Genomic DNA, 18,872 nt, shown 5'->3' with positions numbered 1-18,872 from the left:
GGAACGCTGGGGCAACGAGGCGCAGGGAACGCTGGGGCAACAAGGCGCAGGGAACGCTGGGGCAAAAAGGCGCAGGGAACGCTGGGGCATCAAGTCTCAGGGAATGCTGGGGCAACAAGGCTCAGGGAATGCTGGGGCAACAAGGCTCAGGGAATGCTGGGGCAACAAGGCTCAGGGAATGCTGGGGCAACAAGGCTGAGGGAATGCTGGGGCAACAAGGCTCAGGGAATGCTGGGGCAACAAGGCTCAGGGAATGCTGGGGCAACAAGGCCCAGGGAATGCTGGGACAACAAGGCTCAGGGAATGCTGGGGCAACAAGGCCCAGGGAATGCTGGGGCAACAAGGCCCAGGGAATGCTGGGGCAACAAGGCCCAGGGAATGCTGGGGCAACAAGGCCCAGGGAACGCTGGGGCAACAAGTCTCAGGGAATGCTGGGGCAACAAGGCCCAGGGAATGCTGGGGCAACAAGGCCCAGGGAATGCTGGGGCAACAAGGCCCAGGGAATGCTGGGGCAACAAGTCTCAGGGAATGCTGGGGCAACAAGGCCCAGGGAATGCTGGGGCAACAAGGCCCAGGGAATGCTGGGGCAACAAGGCCCAGGGAATGCTGGGGGAACAAGGCCCAGGGAATGCTGGGGCAACAAGGCCCAGGGAATGCTGGGGCAACAAGGCTCAGGGAATGCTGGGGCAACAAGGCTCAGGGAACGCTGGGGCAAAAAGGCTCAGGGAACGCTGGGGCAACAAGGCTCAGGGAACGCTGGGGTAACAAGGCTCAGGGAACACTGGGGCAACAAGGCTCAGGGAACACTGGGGCAACAAGGCTCAGGGAATGCTGGGGCAACAAGGCTCAGGGAACGCTGGGGCAACGAGCCTCAGGGAATGCTGGGGCAAGGAGGCCCAGGGAATGCTGGGGCAACGAGGCGCAGGGAATGCTGGGGCAACGAGGCGCAGGGAATGCTGGGGCAACGAGGCGCAGGGAATGCTGGGGCAACAAGGCGCAGGGAATGCTGAGGCAAAAAGGCTCAGGGAATGCTGGGGCAACAAGTCTCAGGGAATGCTGGGGCAACAAGGCTCAGGAAATGCTGGGGCAACAAGGCGCAGGGAATGCTGGAGCAACAAGGCGCAGGGAATGCTGGAGCAACAAGGCGCAGGGAATGCTGAGGCAAAAAGGCTCAGGGAATGCTGGGGCAACGAGTCTCAGGGAATGCTGGGGCAACAAGGCGCAGGGAACGCTGGGGCAAAAAGGCGCAGGGAACGCTGGGGCATCAAGTCTCAGGGAATGCTGGGGCAACAAGGCTCAGGGAATGCTGGGGCAACAAGGCTCAGGGAATGCTGGGGCAACAAGGCTCAGGGAATGCTGGGGCAACAAGGCTCAGAGAATGCTGGGGCAACAAGGCTCAGGGAATGCTGGGGCAACAAGGCTCAGGGAATGCTGGGGCAACAAGGCCCAGGGAATGCTGGGACAACAAGGCTCAGGGAATGCTGGGGCAACAAGGCCCAGGGAATGCTGGGGCAACAAGGCCCAGGGAATGCTGGGGCAACAAGGCCCAGGGAATGCTGGGGCAACAAGGCCCAGGGAACGCTGGGGCAACAAGTCTCAGGGAACGCTGGGGCAACAAGGCCCAGGGAATGCTGGGGCAACAAGGCCCAGGGAATGCTGGGACAACAAGGCCCAGGGAATGCTGGGGCAACAAGGCCCAGGGAATGCTGGGGCAACAAGGCTCAGGGAACGCTGGGGCAACAAGGCTCAGGGAACGCTGGGGCAACAAGGCTCAGGGAACGCTGGGGTAACAAGGCTCAGGGAACGCTGGGGCAACAAGGCTCAGGGAACGCTGGGGCAACAAGGCTCAGGGAACGCTGGGGCAACAAGGCTCAGGGAATGCTGGGGCAACAAGGCTCAGGGAATGCTGGGGCAACAAGGCTCAGGGAACGCTGGGGGCAACGAGCCTCAGGGAATGCTGGGGCAAGGAGGCCCAGGGAATGCTGGGGCAACGAGGCGCAGGGAATGCTGGGGCAACGAGGCGCAGGGAATGCTGGGGCAACAAGGCGCAGGGAATGCTGGGGCAACAAGGCGCAGGGAATGCTGAGGCAAAAAGGCTCAGGGAATGCTGGGGCAATAAGTCTCAGGGAATGCTGGGGCAACAAGGCTCAGGAAATGCTGGGGCAACAAGGCTCAGGGAACGCTGGGGCAACAAGGCTCAGGGAATGCTGGGGCAACAAGGCTCAGGGAATGCTGAGGCAAAAAGGCTCAGGGAACGCTGGGGCAACAAGGCCCAGGGAACACTGGGGCAACAAGGCTCAGGGAACGCTGGGGCAACAAGGCTCAGGGAACGCTGGGGCAACAAGGCTCAGGGAATGCTGGGGCAACAAGGCCCAGGGAATGCTGGGGCAACAAGGCCCAGGGAATGCTGGGGCAACAAGGCCCAGGGAATGCTGGGGCAACAAGGCCCAGGGAATGCTGGGGCAACAAGTCTCAGGGAATGCTGGGGCAACAAGGCCCAGGGAATGCTGGGGCAACAAGGCCCAGGGAATGCTGGGGGAACAAGGCCCAGGGAATGCTGGGGCAACAAGGCCCAGGGAATGCTGGGGCAACAAGGCTCAGGGAATGCTGGGGCAACAAGGCTCAGGGAACGCTGGGGCAAAAAGGCTCAGGGAACGCTGGGGCAACAAGGCTCAGGGAACGCTGGGGTAACAAGGCTCAGGGAACACTGGGGCAACAAGGCTCAGGGAACACTGGGGCAACAAGGCTCAGGGAACGCTGGGGCAACAAGGCTCAGGGAATGCTGGGGCAACAAGGCTCAGGGAACGCTGGGGCAACGAGCCTCAGGGAACGCTGGGGCAAGGAGGCCCAGGGAATGCTGGGGCAACGAGGCGCAGGGAATGCTGGGGCAACGAGGCGCAGGGAATGCTGGGGCAACGAGGCGCAGGGAATGCTGGGGCAACAAGGCGCAGGGAATGCTGAGGCAAAAAGGCTCAGGGAATGCTGGGGCAACAAGTCTCAGGGAATGCTGGGGCAACAAGGCTCAGGAAATGCTGGGGCAACAAGGCGCAGGGAATGCTGGAGCAACAAGGCGCAGGGAATGCTGGAGCAACAAGGCGCAGGGAATGCTGAGGCAAAAAGGCTCAGGGAATGCTGGGGCAACGAGTCTCAGGGAATGCTGGGGCAACGAGGCTCAGGGAATGCTGCGGCAACGAGGCCCAGGGAATGCTGGGTAACGAGGCCCAGGGAATGCTGGGGCAACGAGGCTCAGGGAATGCTGGGGCAACAAGGCTCAGGCAATGTTGGGGCAACAAGGCTCAGGGAATGTTGGGGCAACAAGGCTCAGGGAATGCTGGGGCAACAAGGCTCAGGGATTGCTGGGCCAACAAGGCTCAGGGAATGCTGGGGCAACGAGGCTCAGAGAATGTTGGGGCAACGAGGCTCAGGGAATGCTGGGGCAACGAGGCTCAGGGAATGCTGGGGCAACGAGGCTCAGGGATTGCTGGGCCAACGAGGCTCAGGGAATGCTGGGGTAACGAGGCCCAGGGAATGCTGGGGCAACAAGGCTCAGGGAATGCTGGGGCAACAAGGCCCAGGGAATGCTGGGGCAACAAGGCTCAGGGAATGCTGGGGCAACAAGGCTCAGGGAATGCTGGGGCAACAAGGCTCAGAGAATGCTGGGGCAACAAGGCCCAGGGAATGCTGGGGCAACAAGGCTCAGGGAATGCTGGGGCAACAAGGCTCAGGGAATGCTGGGGCAACAAGGCTCAGGGAATGCTGGGGCAACAAGGCTCAGGGAATGCTGGGGCAACAAGGCTCAGGGAATGCTGGGGCAACGAGGCTCAGGGAATGCTGGGGCAACGAGGCTCAGGGAATGCTGGGGCAACGAGGCCCAGGGAACGCTGGGGCAACGAGGCCCAGGGAACGCTGGGGCAACAAGGCGCAGGGAACGCTGGGGCAACAAGGCGCAGTGAACGCTGGGGCAACAAGGCGCAGGGAACGCTGGGGCAAAAAGGCGCAGGGAACGCTGGGGCATCAAGTCTCAGGGAATGCTGGGGCAACAAGGCTCAGGGAATGCTGGGGCAACAAGGCTCAGGGAATGCTGGGGCAACAAGGCTCAGGGAATGCTGGGGCAACAAGGCTGAGGGAATGCTGGGGCAACAAGGCTCAGGGAATGCTGGGGCAACAAGGCTCAGGGAATGCTGGGGCAACAAGGCCCAGGGAATGCTGGGACAACAAGGCTCAGGGAATGCTGGGGCAACAAGGCCCAGGGAATGCTGGGGCAACAAGGCCCAGGGAATGCTGGGGCAACAAGGCCCAGGGAATGCTGGGGCAACAAGGCCCAGGGAACGCTGGGGCAACAAGTCTCAGGGAATGCTGGGGCAACAAGGCCCAGGGAATGCTGGGGCAACAAGGCCCAGGGAATGCTGGGGCAACAAGGCCCAGGGAATGCTGGGGCAACAAGTCTCAGGGAATGCTGGGGCAACAAGGCCCAGGGAATGCTGGGGCAACAAGGCCCAGGGAATGCTGGGGCAACAAGGCCCAGGGAATGCTGGGGGAACAAGGCCCAGGGAATGCTGGGGCAACAAGGCCCAGGGAATGCTGGGGCAACAAGGCTCAGGGAATGCTGGGGCAACAAGGCTCAGGGAACGCTGGGGCAAAAAGGCTCAGGGAACGCTGGGGCAACAAGGCTCAGGGAACGCTGGGGTAACAAGGCTCAGGGAACGCTGGGGCAACAAGGCTCAGGGAACACTGGGGCAACAAGGCTCAGGGAATGCTGGGGCAACAAGGCTCAGGGAACGCTGGGGCAACGAGCCTCAGGGAATGCTGGGGCAAGGAGGCCCAGGGAATGCTGGGGCAACGAGGCGCAGGGAATGCTGGGGCAACGAGGCGCAGGGAATGCTGGGGCAACGAGGCGCAGGGAATGCTGGGGCAACAAGGCGCAGGGAATGCTGAGGCAAAAAGGCTCAGGGAATGCTGGGGCAACAAGTCTCAGGGAATGCTGGGGCAACAAGGCTCAGGAAATGCTGGGGCAACAAGGCGCAGGGAATGCTGGAGCAACAAGGCGCAGGGAATGCTGGAGCAACAAGGCGCAGGGAATGCTGAGGCAAAAAGGCTCAGGGAATGCTGGGGCAACGAGTCTCAGGGAATGCTGGGGCAACGAGGCTCAGGGAATGCTGCGGCAACGAGGCCCAGGGAATGCTGCGGCAACGAGGCCCAGGGAATTCTGGGTAACGAGGCCCAGGGAATGCTAGGGCAACGAGGCTCAGGGAATGCTGGGGCAACAAGGCTCAGGCAATGTTGGGGCAACAAGGCTCAGGGAATGTTGGGGCAACAAGGCTCAGGGAATGCTGGGGCAACAAGGCTCAGGGATTGCTGGGCCAACAAGGCTCAGGGAATGCTGGGGCAACGAGGCTCAGAGAATGTTGGGGCAACGAGGCTCAGGGAATGCTGGGGCAACGAGGCTCAGGGAATGCTGGGGCAACGAGGCTCAGGGATTGCTGGGCCAACGAGGCTCAGGGAATGCTGGGGTAACGAGGCCCAGGGAATGCTGGGGCAACAAGGCTCAGGGAATGCTGGGGCAACAAGGCCCAGGGAATGCTGGGGCAACAAGGCTCAGGGAATGCTGGGGCAACAAGGCTCAGGGAATGCTGGGGCAACAAGGCTCAGGGAATGCTGGGGCAACAAGGCCCAGGGAATGCTGGGGCAACAAGGCTCAGGGAATGCTGGGGCAACAAGGCTCAGGGAATGCTGGGGCAACAAGGCTCAGGGAATGCTGGGGCAACAAGGCTCAGGGAATGCTGGGGCAACGAGGCTCAGGGAATGCTGGGGCAACGAGGCTCAGGGAATGCTGGGGCAACGAGGCCCAGGGAATGCTGGGGCAACGAGGCCCAGGGAACGCTGGGGCAACAAGGCGCAGGGAACGCTGGGGCAACAAGGCGCAGGGAACGCTGGGGCAAAAACGCTCAGGGAACGCTGGGGCAACGAGCCTCAGGGAATGCTGGGGCAAGGAGGCCCAGGGAATGCTGGGGCAACGAGGCGCAGGGAATGCTGGGGCAACGAGGCGCAGGGAATGCTGGGGCAACGAGGCGCAGGGAATGCTGGGGCAACAAGGCGCAGGGAATGCTGAGGCAAAAAGGCTCAGGGAATGCTGGGGCAACAAGTCTCAGGGAATGCTGGGGCAACAAGGCTCAGGAAATGCTGGGGCAACAAGGCGCAGGGAATGCTGGAGCAACAAGGCGCAGGGAATGCTGGAGCAACAAGGCGCAGGGAATGCTGAGGCAAAAAGGCTCAGGGAATGCTGGGGCAACGAGTCTCAGGGAATGCTGGGGCAACGAGGCTCAGGGAATGCTGCGGCAACGAGGCCCAGGGAATGCTGCGGCAACGAGGCCCAGGGAATGCTGGGTAACGAGGCCCAGGGAATGCTGGGGCAACGAGGCTCAGGGAATGCTGGGGCAACAAGGCTCAGGCAGTGTTGGGGCAACAAGGCTCAGGGAATGTTGGGGCAACAAGGCTCAGGGAATGCTGGGGCAACAAGGCTCAGGGATTGCTGGGCCAACAAGGCTCAGGGAATGCTGGGGCAACGAGGCTCAGAGAATGTTGGGGCAACGAGGCTCAGGGAATGCTGGGGCAACGAGGCTCAGGGAATGCTGGGGCAACGAGGCTCAGGGAATGCTGGGGCAACGAGGCTCAGGGATTGCTGGGCCAACGAGGCTCAGGGAATGCTGGGGTAACGAGGCCCAGGGAATGCTGGGGCAACGAGGCTCAGGGAATGCTGGGGCAACAAGGCCCAGGGAATGCTGGGGCAACGAGGCTCAGGGAATGCTGGGGCAACGAGGCCCAGGGAATGCTGGGGCAACGAGGCCCAGGGAACGCTGGGGCAACTAGGCGCAGGGAACGCTGGGGCAACAAGGCGCAGGGAACGCTGGGGCAAAAAGGCGCAGGGAACGCTGGGGCAACAAGGCTCAGGGAACGCTGGGGCAACAAGGCTCAGGGAATGCTGGGGCAACAAGGCTCAGGGAATGCTGGGGCAACAAGGCTCAGGGAATGCTGGGGCAACAAGGCTCAGGGAATGCTGGGGCAACAAGGCTCAGGGAATGCTGGGGCAACAAGGCTCAGGGAATGCTGGGGCAACAAGGCTCAGGGAATGCTGGGGCAACAAGGCCCAGGGAATGCTGGGACAACAAGGCTCAGGGAATGCTGGGGCAACAAGGCCCAGGGAATGCTGGGGCAACAAGGCCCAGGGAATGCTGGGGCAACAAGGCCCAGGGAATGCTGGGGCAACAAGGCCCAGGGAATGCTGGGGCAACAAGGCCCAGGGAATGCTGGGGCAACAAGGCCCAGGGAATGCTGGGGCAACAAGGCTCAGGGAACGCTGGGGTAACAAGGCTCAGGGAACGCTGGGGCAACAAGGCTCAGGGAACGCTGGGGCAACAAGGCTCAGGGAATGCTGGGGCAACAAGGCTCAGGGAACGCTGGGGCAACAAGTCTCAGGGAACGCTGGGGCAACAAGGCCCAGGGAATGCTGGGGCAACAAGGCCCAGGGAATGCTGGGGCAACAAGGCCCAGGGAATGCTGGGGCAACAAGGCCCAGGGAATGCTGGGGCAACAAGGCGCAGGGAATGCTGGAGCAACAAGGCGCAGGGAATGCTGGAGCAACAAGGCGCAGGGAATGCTGAGGCAAAAAGGCTCAGGGAATGCTGGGGCAACGAGTCTCAGGGAATGCTGGGGCAACGAGGCTCAGGGAATGCTGCGGCAACGAGGCCCAGGGAATGCTGCGGCAACGAGGCCCAGGGAATTCTGGGTAACGAGGCCCAGGGAATGCTGGGGCAACGAGGCTCAGGGAATGCTGGGGCAACAAGGCTCAGGCAATGTTGGGGCAACAAGGCTCAGGGAATGTTGGGGCAACAAGGCTCAGGGAATGCTGGGGCAACAAGGCTCAGGGATTGCTGGGCCAACAAGGCTCAGGGAATGCTGGGGCAACGAGGCTCAGAGAATGTTGGGGCAACGAGGCTCAGGGAATGCTGGGGCAACGAGGCGCAGGGAATGCTGGGGCAACAAGGCGCAGGGAATGCTGAGGCAAAAAGGCTCAGGGAATGCTGGGGCAATAAGTCTCAGGGAATGTTGGGGCAACAAGGCTCAGGGAATGCTGGGGCAACAAGGCTCAGGGATTGCTGGGCCAACAAGGCTCAGGGAATGCTGGGGCAACGAGGCGCAGGGAATGCTGGGGCAACGAGGCGCAGGGAATGCTGGGGCAACAAGGCGCAGGGAATGCTGGGGCAACAAGGCGCAGGGAATGCTGAGGCAAAAAGGCTCAGGGAATGCTGGGGCAATAAGTCTCAGGGAATGCTGGGGCAACAAGGCTCAGGAAATGCTGGGGCAACAAGGCTCAGGGAACGCTGGGGCAACAAGGCTCAGGGAATGCTGGGGCAACAAGGCTCAGGGAATGCTGAGGCAAAAAGGCTCAGGGAACGCTGGGGCAACAAGGCCCAGGGAACACTGGGGCAACAAGGCTCAGGGAACGCTGGGGCAACAAGGCTCAGGGAACGCTGGGGCAACAAGGCTCAGGGAATGCTGGGGCAACAAGGCCCAGGGAATGCTGGGGCAACAAGGCCCAGGGAATGCTGGGGCAACAAGGCCCAGGGAATGCTGGGGCAACAAGGCCCAGGGAATGCTGGGGCAACAAGTCTCAGGGAATGCTGGGGCAACAAGGCCCAGGGAATGCTGGGGCAACAAGGCCCAGGGAATGCTGGGGGAACAAGGCCCAGGGAATGCTGGGGCAACAAGGCCCAGGGAATGCTGGGGCAACAAGGCTCAGGGAATGCTGGGGCAACAAGGCTCAGGGAACGCTGGGGCAAAAAGGCTCAGGGAACGCTGGGGCAACAAGGCTCAGGGAACGCTGGGGTAACAAGGCTCAGGGAACACTGGGGCAACAAGGCTCAGGGAACACTGGGGCAACAAGGCTCAGGGAACGCTGGGGCAACAAGGCTCAGGGAATGCTGGGGCAACAAGGCTCAGGGAACGCTGGGGCAACGAGCCTCAGGGAACGCTGGGGCAAGGAGGCCCAGGGAATGCTGGGGCAACGAGGCGCAGGGAATGCTGGGGCAACGAGGCGCAGGGAATGCTGGGGCAACGAGGCGCAGGGAATGCTGGGGCAACAAGGCGCAGGGAATGCTGAGGCAAAAAGGCTCAGGGAATGCTGGGGCAACAAGTCTCAGGGAATGCTGGGGCAACAAGGCTCAGGAAATGCTGGGGCAACAAGGCGCAGGGAATGCTGGAGCAACAAGGCGCAGGGAATGCTGGAGCAACAAGGCGCAGGGAATGCTGAGGCAAAAAGGCTCAGGGAATGCTGGGGCAACGAGTCTCAGGGAATGCTGGGGCAACGAGGCTCAGGGAATGCTGCGGCAACGAGGCCCAGGGAATGCTGGGTAACGAGGCCCAGGGAATGCTGGGGCAACGAGGCTCAGGGAATGCTGGGGCAACAAGGCTCAGGCAATGTTGGGGCAACAAGGCTCAGGGAATGTTGGGGCAACAAGGCTCAGGGAATGCTGGGGCAACAAGGCTCAGGGATTGCTGGGCCAACAAGGCTCAGGGAATGCTGGGGCAACGAGGCTCAGAGAATGTTGGGGCAACGAGGCTCAGGGAATGCTGGGGCAACGAGGCTCAGGGAATGCTGGGGCAACGAGGCTCAGGGATTGCTGGGCCAACGAGGCTCAGGGAATGCTGGGGTAACGAGGCCCAGGGAATGCTGGGGCAACAAGGCTCAGGGAATGCTGGGGCAACAAGGCCCAGGGAATGCTGGGGCAACAAGGCTCAGGGAATGCTGGGGCAACAAGGCTCAGGGAATGCTGGGGCAACAAGGCTCAGAGAATGCTGGGGCAACAAGGCCCAGGGAATGCTGGGGCAACAAGGCTCAGGGAATGCTGGGGCAACAAGGCTCAGGGAATGCTGGGGCAACAAGGCTCAGGGAATGCTGGGGCAACAAGGCTCAGGGAATGCTGGGGCAACGAGGCTCAGGGAATGCTGGGGCAACGAGGCTCAGGGAATGCTGGGGCAACGAGGCTCAGGGAATGCTGGGGCAACGAGGCCCAGGGAACGCTGGGGCAACGAGGCCCAGGGAACGCTGGGGCAACAAGGCGCAGGGAACGCTGGGGCAACAAGGCGCAGTGAACGCTGGGGCAACAAGGCGCAGGGAACGCTGGGGCAAAAAGGCGCAGGGAACGCTGGGGCATCAAGTCTCAGGGAATGCTGGGGCAACAAGGCTCAGGGAATGCTGGGGCAACAAGGCTCAGGGAATGCTGGGGCAACAAGGCTCAGGGAATGCTGGGGCAACAAGGCTGAGGGAATGCTGGGGCAACAAGGCTCAGGGAATGCTGGGGCAACAAGGCTCAGGGAATGCTGGGGCAACAAGGCCCAGGGAATGCTGGGACAACAAGGCTCAGGGAATGCTGGGGCAACAAGGCCCAGGGAATGCTGGGGCAACAAGGCCCAGGGAATGCTGGGGCAACAAGGCCCAGGGAATGCTGGGGCAACAAGGCCCAGGGAACGCTGGGGCAACAAGTCTCAGGGAATGCTGGGGCAACAAGGCCCAGGGAATGCTGGGGCAACAAGGCCCAGGGAATGCTGGGGCAACAAGGCCCAGGGAATGCTGGGGCAACAAGTCTCAGGGAATGCTGGGGCAACAAGGCCCAGGGAATGCTGGGGCAACAAGGCCCAGGGAATGCTGGGGCAACAAGGCCCAGGGAATGCTGGGGGAACAAGGCCCAGGGAATGCTGGGGCAACAAGGCCCAGGGAATGCTGGGGCAACAAGGCTCAGGGAATGCTGGGGCAACAAGGCTCAGGGAACGCTGGGGCAAAAAGGCTCAGGGAACGCTGGGGCAACAAGGCTCAGGGAACGCTGGGGTAACAAGGCTCAGGGAACGCTGGGGCAACAAGGCTCAGGGAACACTGGGGCAACAAGGCTCAGGGAATGCTGGGGCAACAAGGCTCAGGGAACGCTGGGGCAACGAGCCTCAGGGAATGCTGGGGCAAGGAGGCCCAGGGAATGCTGGGGCAACGAGGCGCAGGGAATGCTGGGGCAACGAGGCGCAGGGAATGCTGGGGCAACGAGGCGCAGGGAATGCTGGGGCAACAAGGCGCAGGGAATGCTGAGGCAAAAAGGCTCAGGGAATGCTGGGGCAACAAGTCTCAGGGAATGCTGGGGCAACAAGGCTCAGGAAATGCTGGGGCAACAAGGCGCAGGGAATGCTGGAGCAACAAGGCGCAGGGAATGCTGGAGCAACAAGGCGCAGGGAATGCTGAGGCAAAAAGGCTCAGGGAATGCTGGGGCAACGAGTCTCAGGGAATGCTGGGGCAACGAGGCTCAGGGAATGCTGCGGCAACGAGGCCCAGGGAATGCTGCGGCAACGAGGCCCAGGGAATTCTGGGTAACGAGGCCCAGGGAATGCTGGGGCAACGAGGCTCAGGGAATGCTGGGGCAACAAGGCTCAGGCAATGTTGGGGCAACAAGGCTCAGGGAATGTTGGGGCAACAAGGCTCAGGGAATGCTGGGGCAACAAGGCTCAGGGATTGCTGGGCCAACAAGGCTCAGGGAATGCTGGGGCAACGAGGCTCAGAGAATGTTGGGGCAACGAGGCTCAGGGAATGCTGGGGCAACGAGGCTCAGGGAATGCTGGGGCAACGAGGCTCAGGGATTGCTGGGCCAACGAGGCTCAGGGAATGCTGGGGTAACGAGGCCCAGGGAATGCTGGGGCAACAAGGCTCAGGGAATGCTGGGGCAACAAGGCCCAGGGAATGCTGGGGCAACAAGGCTCAGGGAATGCTGGGGCAACAAGGCTCAGGGAATGCTGGGGCAACAAGGCTCAGGGAATGCTGGGGCAACAAGGCCCAGGGAATGCTGGGGCAACAAGGCTCAGGGAATGCTGGGGCAACAAGGCTCAGGGAATGCTGGGGCAACAAGGCTCAGGGAATGCTGGGGCAACGAGGCTCAGGGAATGCTGGGGCAACGAGGCTCAGGGAATGCTGGGGCAACGAGGCCCAGGGAATGCTGGGGCAACGAGGCCCAGGGAACGCTGGGGCAACAAGGCGCAGGGAACGCTGGGGCAACAAGGCGCAGGGAACGCTGGGGCAAAAAGGCTCAGGGAACGCTGGGGCAACGAGCCTCAGGGAATGCTGGGGCAAGGAGGCCCAGGGAATGCTGGGGCAACGAGGCGCAGGGAATGCTGGGGCAACGAGGCGCAGGGAATGCTGGGGCAACGAGGCGCAGGGAATGCTGGGGCAACAAGGCGCAGGGAATGCTGAGGCAAAAAGGCTCAGGGAATGCTGGGGCAACAAGTCTCAGGGAATGCTGGGGCAACAAGGCTCAGGAAATGCTGGGGCAACAAGGCGCAGGGAATGCTGGAGCAACAAGGCGCAGGGAATGCTGGAGCAACAAGGCGCAGGGAATGCTGAGGCAAAAAGGCTCAGGGAATGCTGGGGCAACGAGTCTCAGGGAATGCTGGGGCAACGAGGCTCAGGGAATGCTGCGGCAACGAGGCCCAGGGAATGCTGCGGCAACGAGGCCCAGGGAATGCTGGGTAACGAGGCCCAGGGAATGCTGGGGCAACGAGGCTCAGGGAATGCTGGGGCAACAAGGCTCAGGCAGTGTTGGGGCAACAAGGCTCAGGGAATGTTGGGGCAACAAGGCTCAGGGAATGCTGGGGCAACAAGGCTCAGGGATTGCTGGGCCAACAAGGCTCAGGGAATGCTGGGGCAACGAGGCTCAGAGAATGTTGGGGCAACGAGGCTCAGGGAATGCTGGGGCAACGAGGCTCAGGGAATGCTGGGGCAACGAGGCTCAGGGAATGCTGGGGCAACGAGGCTCAGGGATTGCTGGGCCAACGAGGCTCAGGGAATGCTGGGGTAACGAGGCCCAGGGAATGCTGGGGCAACGAGGCTCAGGGAATGCTGGGGCAACAAGGCCCAGGGAATGCTGGGGCAACGAGGCTCAGGGAATGCTGGGGCAACGAGGCCCAGGGAATGCTGGGGCAACGAGGCCCAGGGAACGCTGGGGCAACTAGGCGCAGGGAACGCTGGGGCAACAAGGCGCAGGGAACGCTGGGGCAAAAAGGCGCAGGGAACGCTGGGGCAACAAGGCTCAGGGAACGCTGGGGCAACAAGGCTCAGGGAATGCTGGGGCAACAAGGCTCAGGGAATGCTGGGGCAACAAGGCTCAGGGAATGCTGGGGCAACAAGGCTCAGGGAATGCTGGGGCAACAAGGCTCAGGGAATGCTGGGGCAACAAGGCTCAGGGAATGCTGGGGCAACAAGGCTCAGGGAATGCTGGGGCAACAAGGCCCAGGGAATGCTGGGACAACAAGGCTCAGGGAATGCTGGGGCAACAAGGCCCAGGGAATGCTGGGGGCAACAAGGCCCAGGGAATGCTGGGGCAACAAGGCCCAGGGAATGCTGGGGCAACAAGGCCCAGGGAATGCTGGGGCAACAAGGCCCAGGGAATGCTGGGGCAACAAGGCCCAGGGAATGCTGGGGCAACAAGGCTCAGGGAACGCTGGGGCAACAAGGCTCAGGGAACGCTGGGGTAACAAGGCTCAGGGAACGCTGGGGCAACAAGGCTCAGGGAACGCTGGGGCAACAAGGCTCAGGGAATGCTGGGGCAACAAGGCTCAGGGAACGCTGGGGCAACAAGTCTCAGGGAACGCTGGGGCAACAAGGCCCAGGGAATGCTGGGGCAACAAGGCCCAGGGAATGCTGGGGCAACAAGGCCCAGGGAATGCTGGGGCAACAAGGCCCAGGGAATGCTGGGGCAACAAGGCGCAGGGAATGCTGGAGCAACAAGGCGCAGGGAATGCTGGAGCAACAAGGCGCAGGGAATGCTGAGGCAAAAAGGCTCAGGGAATGCTGGGGCAACGAGTCTCAGGGAATGCTGGGGCAACGAGGCTCAGGGAATGCTGCGGCAACGAGGCCCAGGGAATGCTGCGGCAACGAGGCCCAGGGAATTCTGGGTAACGAGGCCCAGGGAATGCTGGGGCAACGAGGCTCAGGGAATGCTGGGGCAACAAGGCTCAGGCAATGTTGGGGCAACAAGGCTCAGGGAATGTTGGGGCAACAAGGCTCAGGGAATGCTGGGGCAACAAGGCTCAGGGATTGCTGGGCCAACAAGGCTCAGGGAATGCTGGGGCAACGAGGCTCAGAGAATGTTGGGGCAACGAGGCTCAGGGAATGCTGGGGCAACGAGGCTCAGGGAATGCTGGGGCAACGAGGCTCAGGGATTGCTGGGCCAACGAGGCTCAGGGAATGCTGGGGTAACGAGGCCCAGGGAATGCTGGGGCAACAAGGCTCAGGGAATGCTGGGGCAACAAGGCCCAGGGAATGCTGGGGCAACAAGGCTCAGGGAATGCTGGGGCAACAAGGCTCAGGGAATGCTGGGGCAACAAGGCTCAGGGAATGCTGGGGCAACAAGGCCCAGGGAATGCTGGGGCAACAAGGCTCAGGGAATGCTGGGGCAACAAGGCTCAGGGAATGCTGGGGCAACAAGGCTCAGGGAATGCTGGGGCAACAAGGCTCAGGGAATGCTGGGGCAACGAGGCTCAGGGAATGCTGGGGCAACGAGGCTCAGGGAATGCTGGGGCAACGAGGCCCAGGGAATGCTGGGGCAACGAGGCCCAGGGAACGCTGGGGCAACAAGGCGCAGGGAACGCTGGGGCAACAAGGCGCAGGGAACGCTGGGGCAAAAAGGCTCAGGGAACGCTGGGGCAACGAGCCTCAGGGAATGCTGGGGCAAGGAGGCCCAGGGAATGCTGGGGCAACGAGGCGCAGGGAATGCTGGGGCAACGAGGCGCAGGGAATGCTGGGGCAACGAGGCGCAGGGAATGCTGGGGCAACAAGGCGCAGGGAATGCTGAGGCAAAAAGGCTCAGGGAATGCTGGGGCAACAAGTCTCAGGGAATGCTGGGGCAACAAGGCTCAGGAAATGCTGGGGCAACAAGGCGCAGGGAATGCTGGAGCAACAAGGCGCAGGGAATGCTGGAGCAACAAGGCGCAGGGAATGCTGAGGCAAAAAGGCTCAGGGAATGCTGGGGCAACGAGTCTCAGGGAATGCTGGGGCAACGAGGCTCAGGGAATGCTGCGGCAACGAGGCCCAGGGAATGCTGCGGCAACGAGGCCCAGGGAATGCTGGGTAACGAGGCCCAGGGAATGCTGGGGCAACGAGGCTCAGGGAATGCTGGGGCAACGAGGCTCAGGCAGTGTTGGGGCAACAAGGCTCAGGGAATGTTGGGGCAACAAGGCTCAGGGAATGCTGGGGCAACAAGGCTCAGGGATTGCTGGGCCAACAAGGCTCAGGGAATGCTGGGGCAACGAGGCTCAGAGAATGTTGGGGCAACGAGGCTCAGGGAATGCTGGGGCAACGAGGCTCAGGGAATGCTGGGGCAACGAGGCTCAGGGAATGCTGGGGCAACGAGGCTCAGGGATTGCTGGGCCAACGAGGCTCAGGGAATGCTGGGGTAACGAGGCCCAGGGAATGCTGGGGCAACGAGGCTCAGGGAATGCTGGGGCAACAAGGCCCAGGGAATGCTGGGGCAACGAGGCTCAGGGAATGCTGGGGCAACGAGGCCCAGGGAATGCTGGGGCAACGAGGCCCAGGGAACGCTGGGGCAACTAGGCGCAGGGAACGCTGGGGCAACAAGGCGCAGGGAACGCTGGGGCAAAAAGGCGCAGGGAACGCTGGGGCAACAAGGCTCAGGGAATGCTGGGGCAACAAGGCTCAGGGAATGCTGGGGCAACAAGGCTCAGGGAATGCTGGGGCAACAAGGCTCAGGGAATGCTGGGGCAACAAGGCTCAGGGAATGCTGGGGCAACAAGGCTCAGGGAATGCTGGGGCAACAAGGCTCAGGGAACGCTGGGGCAACAAGGCTCAGGGAATGCTGGGGCAACAAGGCCCAGGGAATGCTGGGACAACAAGGCTCAGGGAATGCTGGGGCAACAAGGCCCAGGGAATGCTGGGGCAACAAGGCCCAGGGAATGCTGGGGCAACAAGGCCCAGGGAATGCTGGGGCAACAAGGCCCAGGGAATGCTGGGGCAACAAGGCCCAGGGAATGCTGGGGCAACAAGGCCCAGGGAATGCTGGGGCAACAAGGCCCAGGGAATGCTGGGGCAACAAGGCTCAGGGAACGCTGGGGCAACAAGGCTCAGGGAACGCTGGGGTAACAAGGCTCAGGGAACGCTGGGGCAACAAGGCTCAGGGAACGCTGGGGCAACAAGGCTCAGGGAACGCTGGGGCAACAAGGCTCAGGGAATGCTGGGGCAACAAGGCTCAGGGAACGCTGGGGCAACGAGCCTCAGGGAATGCTGGGGCAACAAGGCTCAGGGAACGCTGGGGCAACGAGCCTCAGGGAATGCTGGGGCAAGGAGGCCCAGGGAATGCTGGGGCAACGAGGCGCAGGGAATGCTGGGGCAACGAGGTGCAGGGAATGCTGGGGCAACAAGGCGCAGGGAATGCTGGGGCAACAAGGCGCAGGGAATGCTGAGGCAAAAAGGCTCAGGGAATGCTGGGGCAACAAGTCTCAGGGAATGCTGGGGCAACAAGGCTCAGGAAATGCTGGAGCAACAAGGCGCAGGGAATGCTGAGGCAAAAAGGCTCAGGGAATGCTGGGGCAACAAGTCTCAGGGAATGCTGGGGCAACGAGGCTCAGGGAATGCTGCGGCAACGAGGCCCAGGGAATGCTGGGTAACAATGCCCAGGGAATGCTGGGGCAACAAGGCTCAGGGAATGCTGGGGCAACGAGGCTCAGGGAATGCTGGGGCAACGATGCCCAGGGAATGCTGGGGCAACGATGCCCAGGGAATGCTGGGTAACGAGGCCCAGGGAATGCTGGGGCAACAAGGCTCAGGGAATGTTGGGGCAACAAGGCTCAGGGAATGTTGGGGCAACAAGGCTCAGGGAATGCTGGGGCAACAAGGCTCAGGGAATGCTGGGGCAACAAGGCTCAGGGATTGCTGGGCCAACAAGGCTCAGGGAATGCTGGGGCAACAAGGCTCAGGGAATGTTGGGGCAACAAGGCTCAGGGAATGCTGGGGCAACAAGGCTCAGGGAATTCTGGGGCAACAAGGCTCAGGGATTGCTGGGCCAACGAGGCTCAGGGAATGCTGGGGTAACGAGGCCCAGGGAATGCTGGGGCAACAAGGCTCAGGGAATGCTGGGGCAACAAGGCCCAGGGAATGCTGGGGCAACAAGGCTCAGGGAATGCTGGGGCAACAAGGCTCAGGGAATGCTGGGGCAACAAGGCTCAGGGAATGCTGGGGCAACAAGGCTCAGGGAATGCTGGGGCAACAAGGCTCAGGGAATGCTGGGGCAACAAGGCTCAGGGAATGCTGGGGCAACAAGGCCCAGGGAATGCTGGGGCAACGAGGCCCAGGGAATGCTGGGGCGACGAGGCCCAGGGAATGCTGCGGCAACGAGGCCCAGGGAATGCTGCGGCAACGAGGCCCAGGGAATGCTGGGGTAACGAGGCCCAGGGAATGCTGGGGCAACGAGGCCCAGGGCATGTTGGGGAACGTCGGGGCCATGGAACCAGTGCATCTGACATAACTCATAACATAAGGAAAGTCACCACACAATCCACCGTTGTTTATCTGATCACCCTCATCCATTCAAAAAAAAAAAAAAACGCCGTCTCTTCCATCCATGTCCAACAACCCTTTACCTTCGGATCGATTTTACATTTCCACAAATCTCGCTCTGCATCCTTTTCTCTTACCTCACTCCCGCTGGATCCAAATGCTTCCCGAAACGCGCCAAGGCCTCGCGCAGCCTCCCACGCCACCGCGTTCGCCACAAACTCGACGTCTCTGCCCGAGAACGTCGGGTTCGTGTCTCGGAGAGCGAGTCCCGCCGTGCACGTCCTGAAACGACCGGCGCGGCGCGCAGGACGACCGGGAAAACGACTGCGGGCTCCGCTCTGCGCCATCGCTCAACAACGGGCCCTCATCACACCAAGACCAAACCCGTGCAGCAGTGAATGCCGGGGCCGAGCCGCCGCCGAGGGGCCACCTGCTGGTGAGTGAGGAAAGCGGAACCGAGGGGCCACCTGCTGGCGAGTGAGGGAAACGGCACCCCTCCCCTCATCGAGTCATCCCCTCCTCATCGAGTCGCCCCTCCCCTCATCGAGTCGCCTCTCCCCTCATCGAGTCGCCTCTCCCCTCATCGAGTCGCCTCTCCCATCATCGAGTCGCCCTGCCCCTCATCGGGTCGCCCATCTACTCATACAGTCGCTCCTCCCGTCATCGAGTCGCTCCTCTCCTCATCGATTTGCCCATCCCCTCATCGAGTCGCCCATCTCCTCATACAGTCGCCCCTCCCCTCATCGAGTCGCACCTCCCCTCATCGAGTCGTCCTGCCCCTCATCGGGTCGCCCATCTACTCATACAGTCGCTCCTCCCGTCATCGAGTCGCTCCTCTCCTCATCGATTTGCCCATCCCCTCATCGAGTCGCCCATCTCCTCATACAGTCGCCCCTCCCCTCATCGAGTCGCACCTCCCCTCGAGTCGCCCATCTCCTCATCGAGTCACCCATCCCCTCATCGAGTCGCCCATCCCCTCCTCGAGTCGCCCATCCCCACCTCGAGTCACCCATCCCCTCATCGAGTCACCCATCACCTCATCGAGTCGCCCATCCCCTCCTCGAGTCGCCCATCCCCTCCTCGAGTCGCCCATCCCCTCCTCGAGTCGCCCATCCCCTCCTCGTCACCCATCTCCTCCTCGAGTCACCCATCCCCTCATCGAGTCGCACCTCCCCTCATCGAGTCACCCATCCCCTCATCGAGTCGCCCATCCCCTCGAGTCACCCATCTCCTCCTCGAGTCACCCATCCCCTCATCGAGTCACCCATCCCCTCAT

The 18,872-nt window shown here is 62.1% G+C and overlaps 1 protein-coding gene across 6 annotated transcripts in view; it reads right to left on the bottom strand.

The window, feature by feature from the left end:
• Nucleotides 1–17,977, bottom strand: part of LOC137439984 (histone-lysine N-methyltransferase 2A) — a 248,494-nt gene extending 230,517 nt beyond the window's left edge. For 5 of the 6 annotated variants that reach the window (XR_013621442.1, XM_068136309.2, XM_068136310.2 and 2 more), the window contains exon 1: nt 17,734–17,977. Coding sequence is in view for 4 of the 6 variants with exons in the window: in XM_068136309.2 (XP_067992410.2) it covers nt 17,734–17,943 (210 nt within the window). In the remaining 2 variants the exon portion in view is untranslated. The remainder of the gene's footprint in view (nt 1–17,733) is intronic. The other variant, XM_078768499.1, reaches the window with a different exon arrangement.
• Nucleotides 17,978–18,872: the final 895 nt, after the last annotated feature.

The sequence above is a fragment of the Myxine glutinosa genome, chromosome 14 (assembly GCF_964187855.1).
Source record: "Myxine glutinosa chromosome 14, kmMyxGlut1.1, whole genome shotgun sequence".
NCBI lineage: Eukaryota > Metazoa > Chordata > Myxini > Myxiniformes > Myxinidae > Myxine > Myxine glutinosa.
This window is presented reverse-complemented; position numbering and strand designations above follow the sequence as displayed.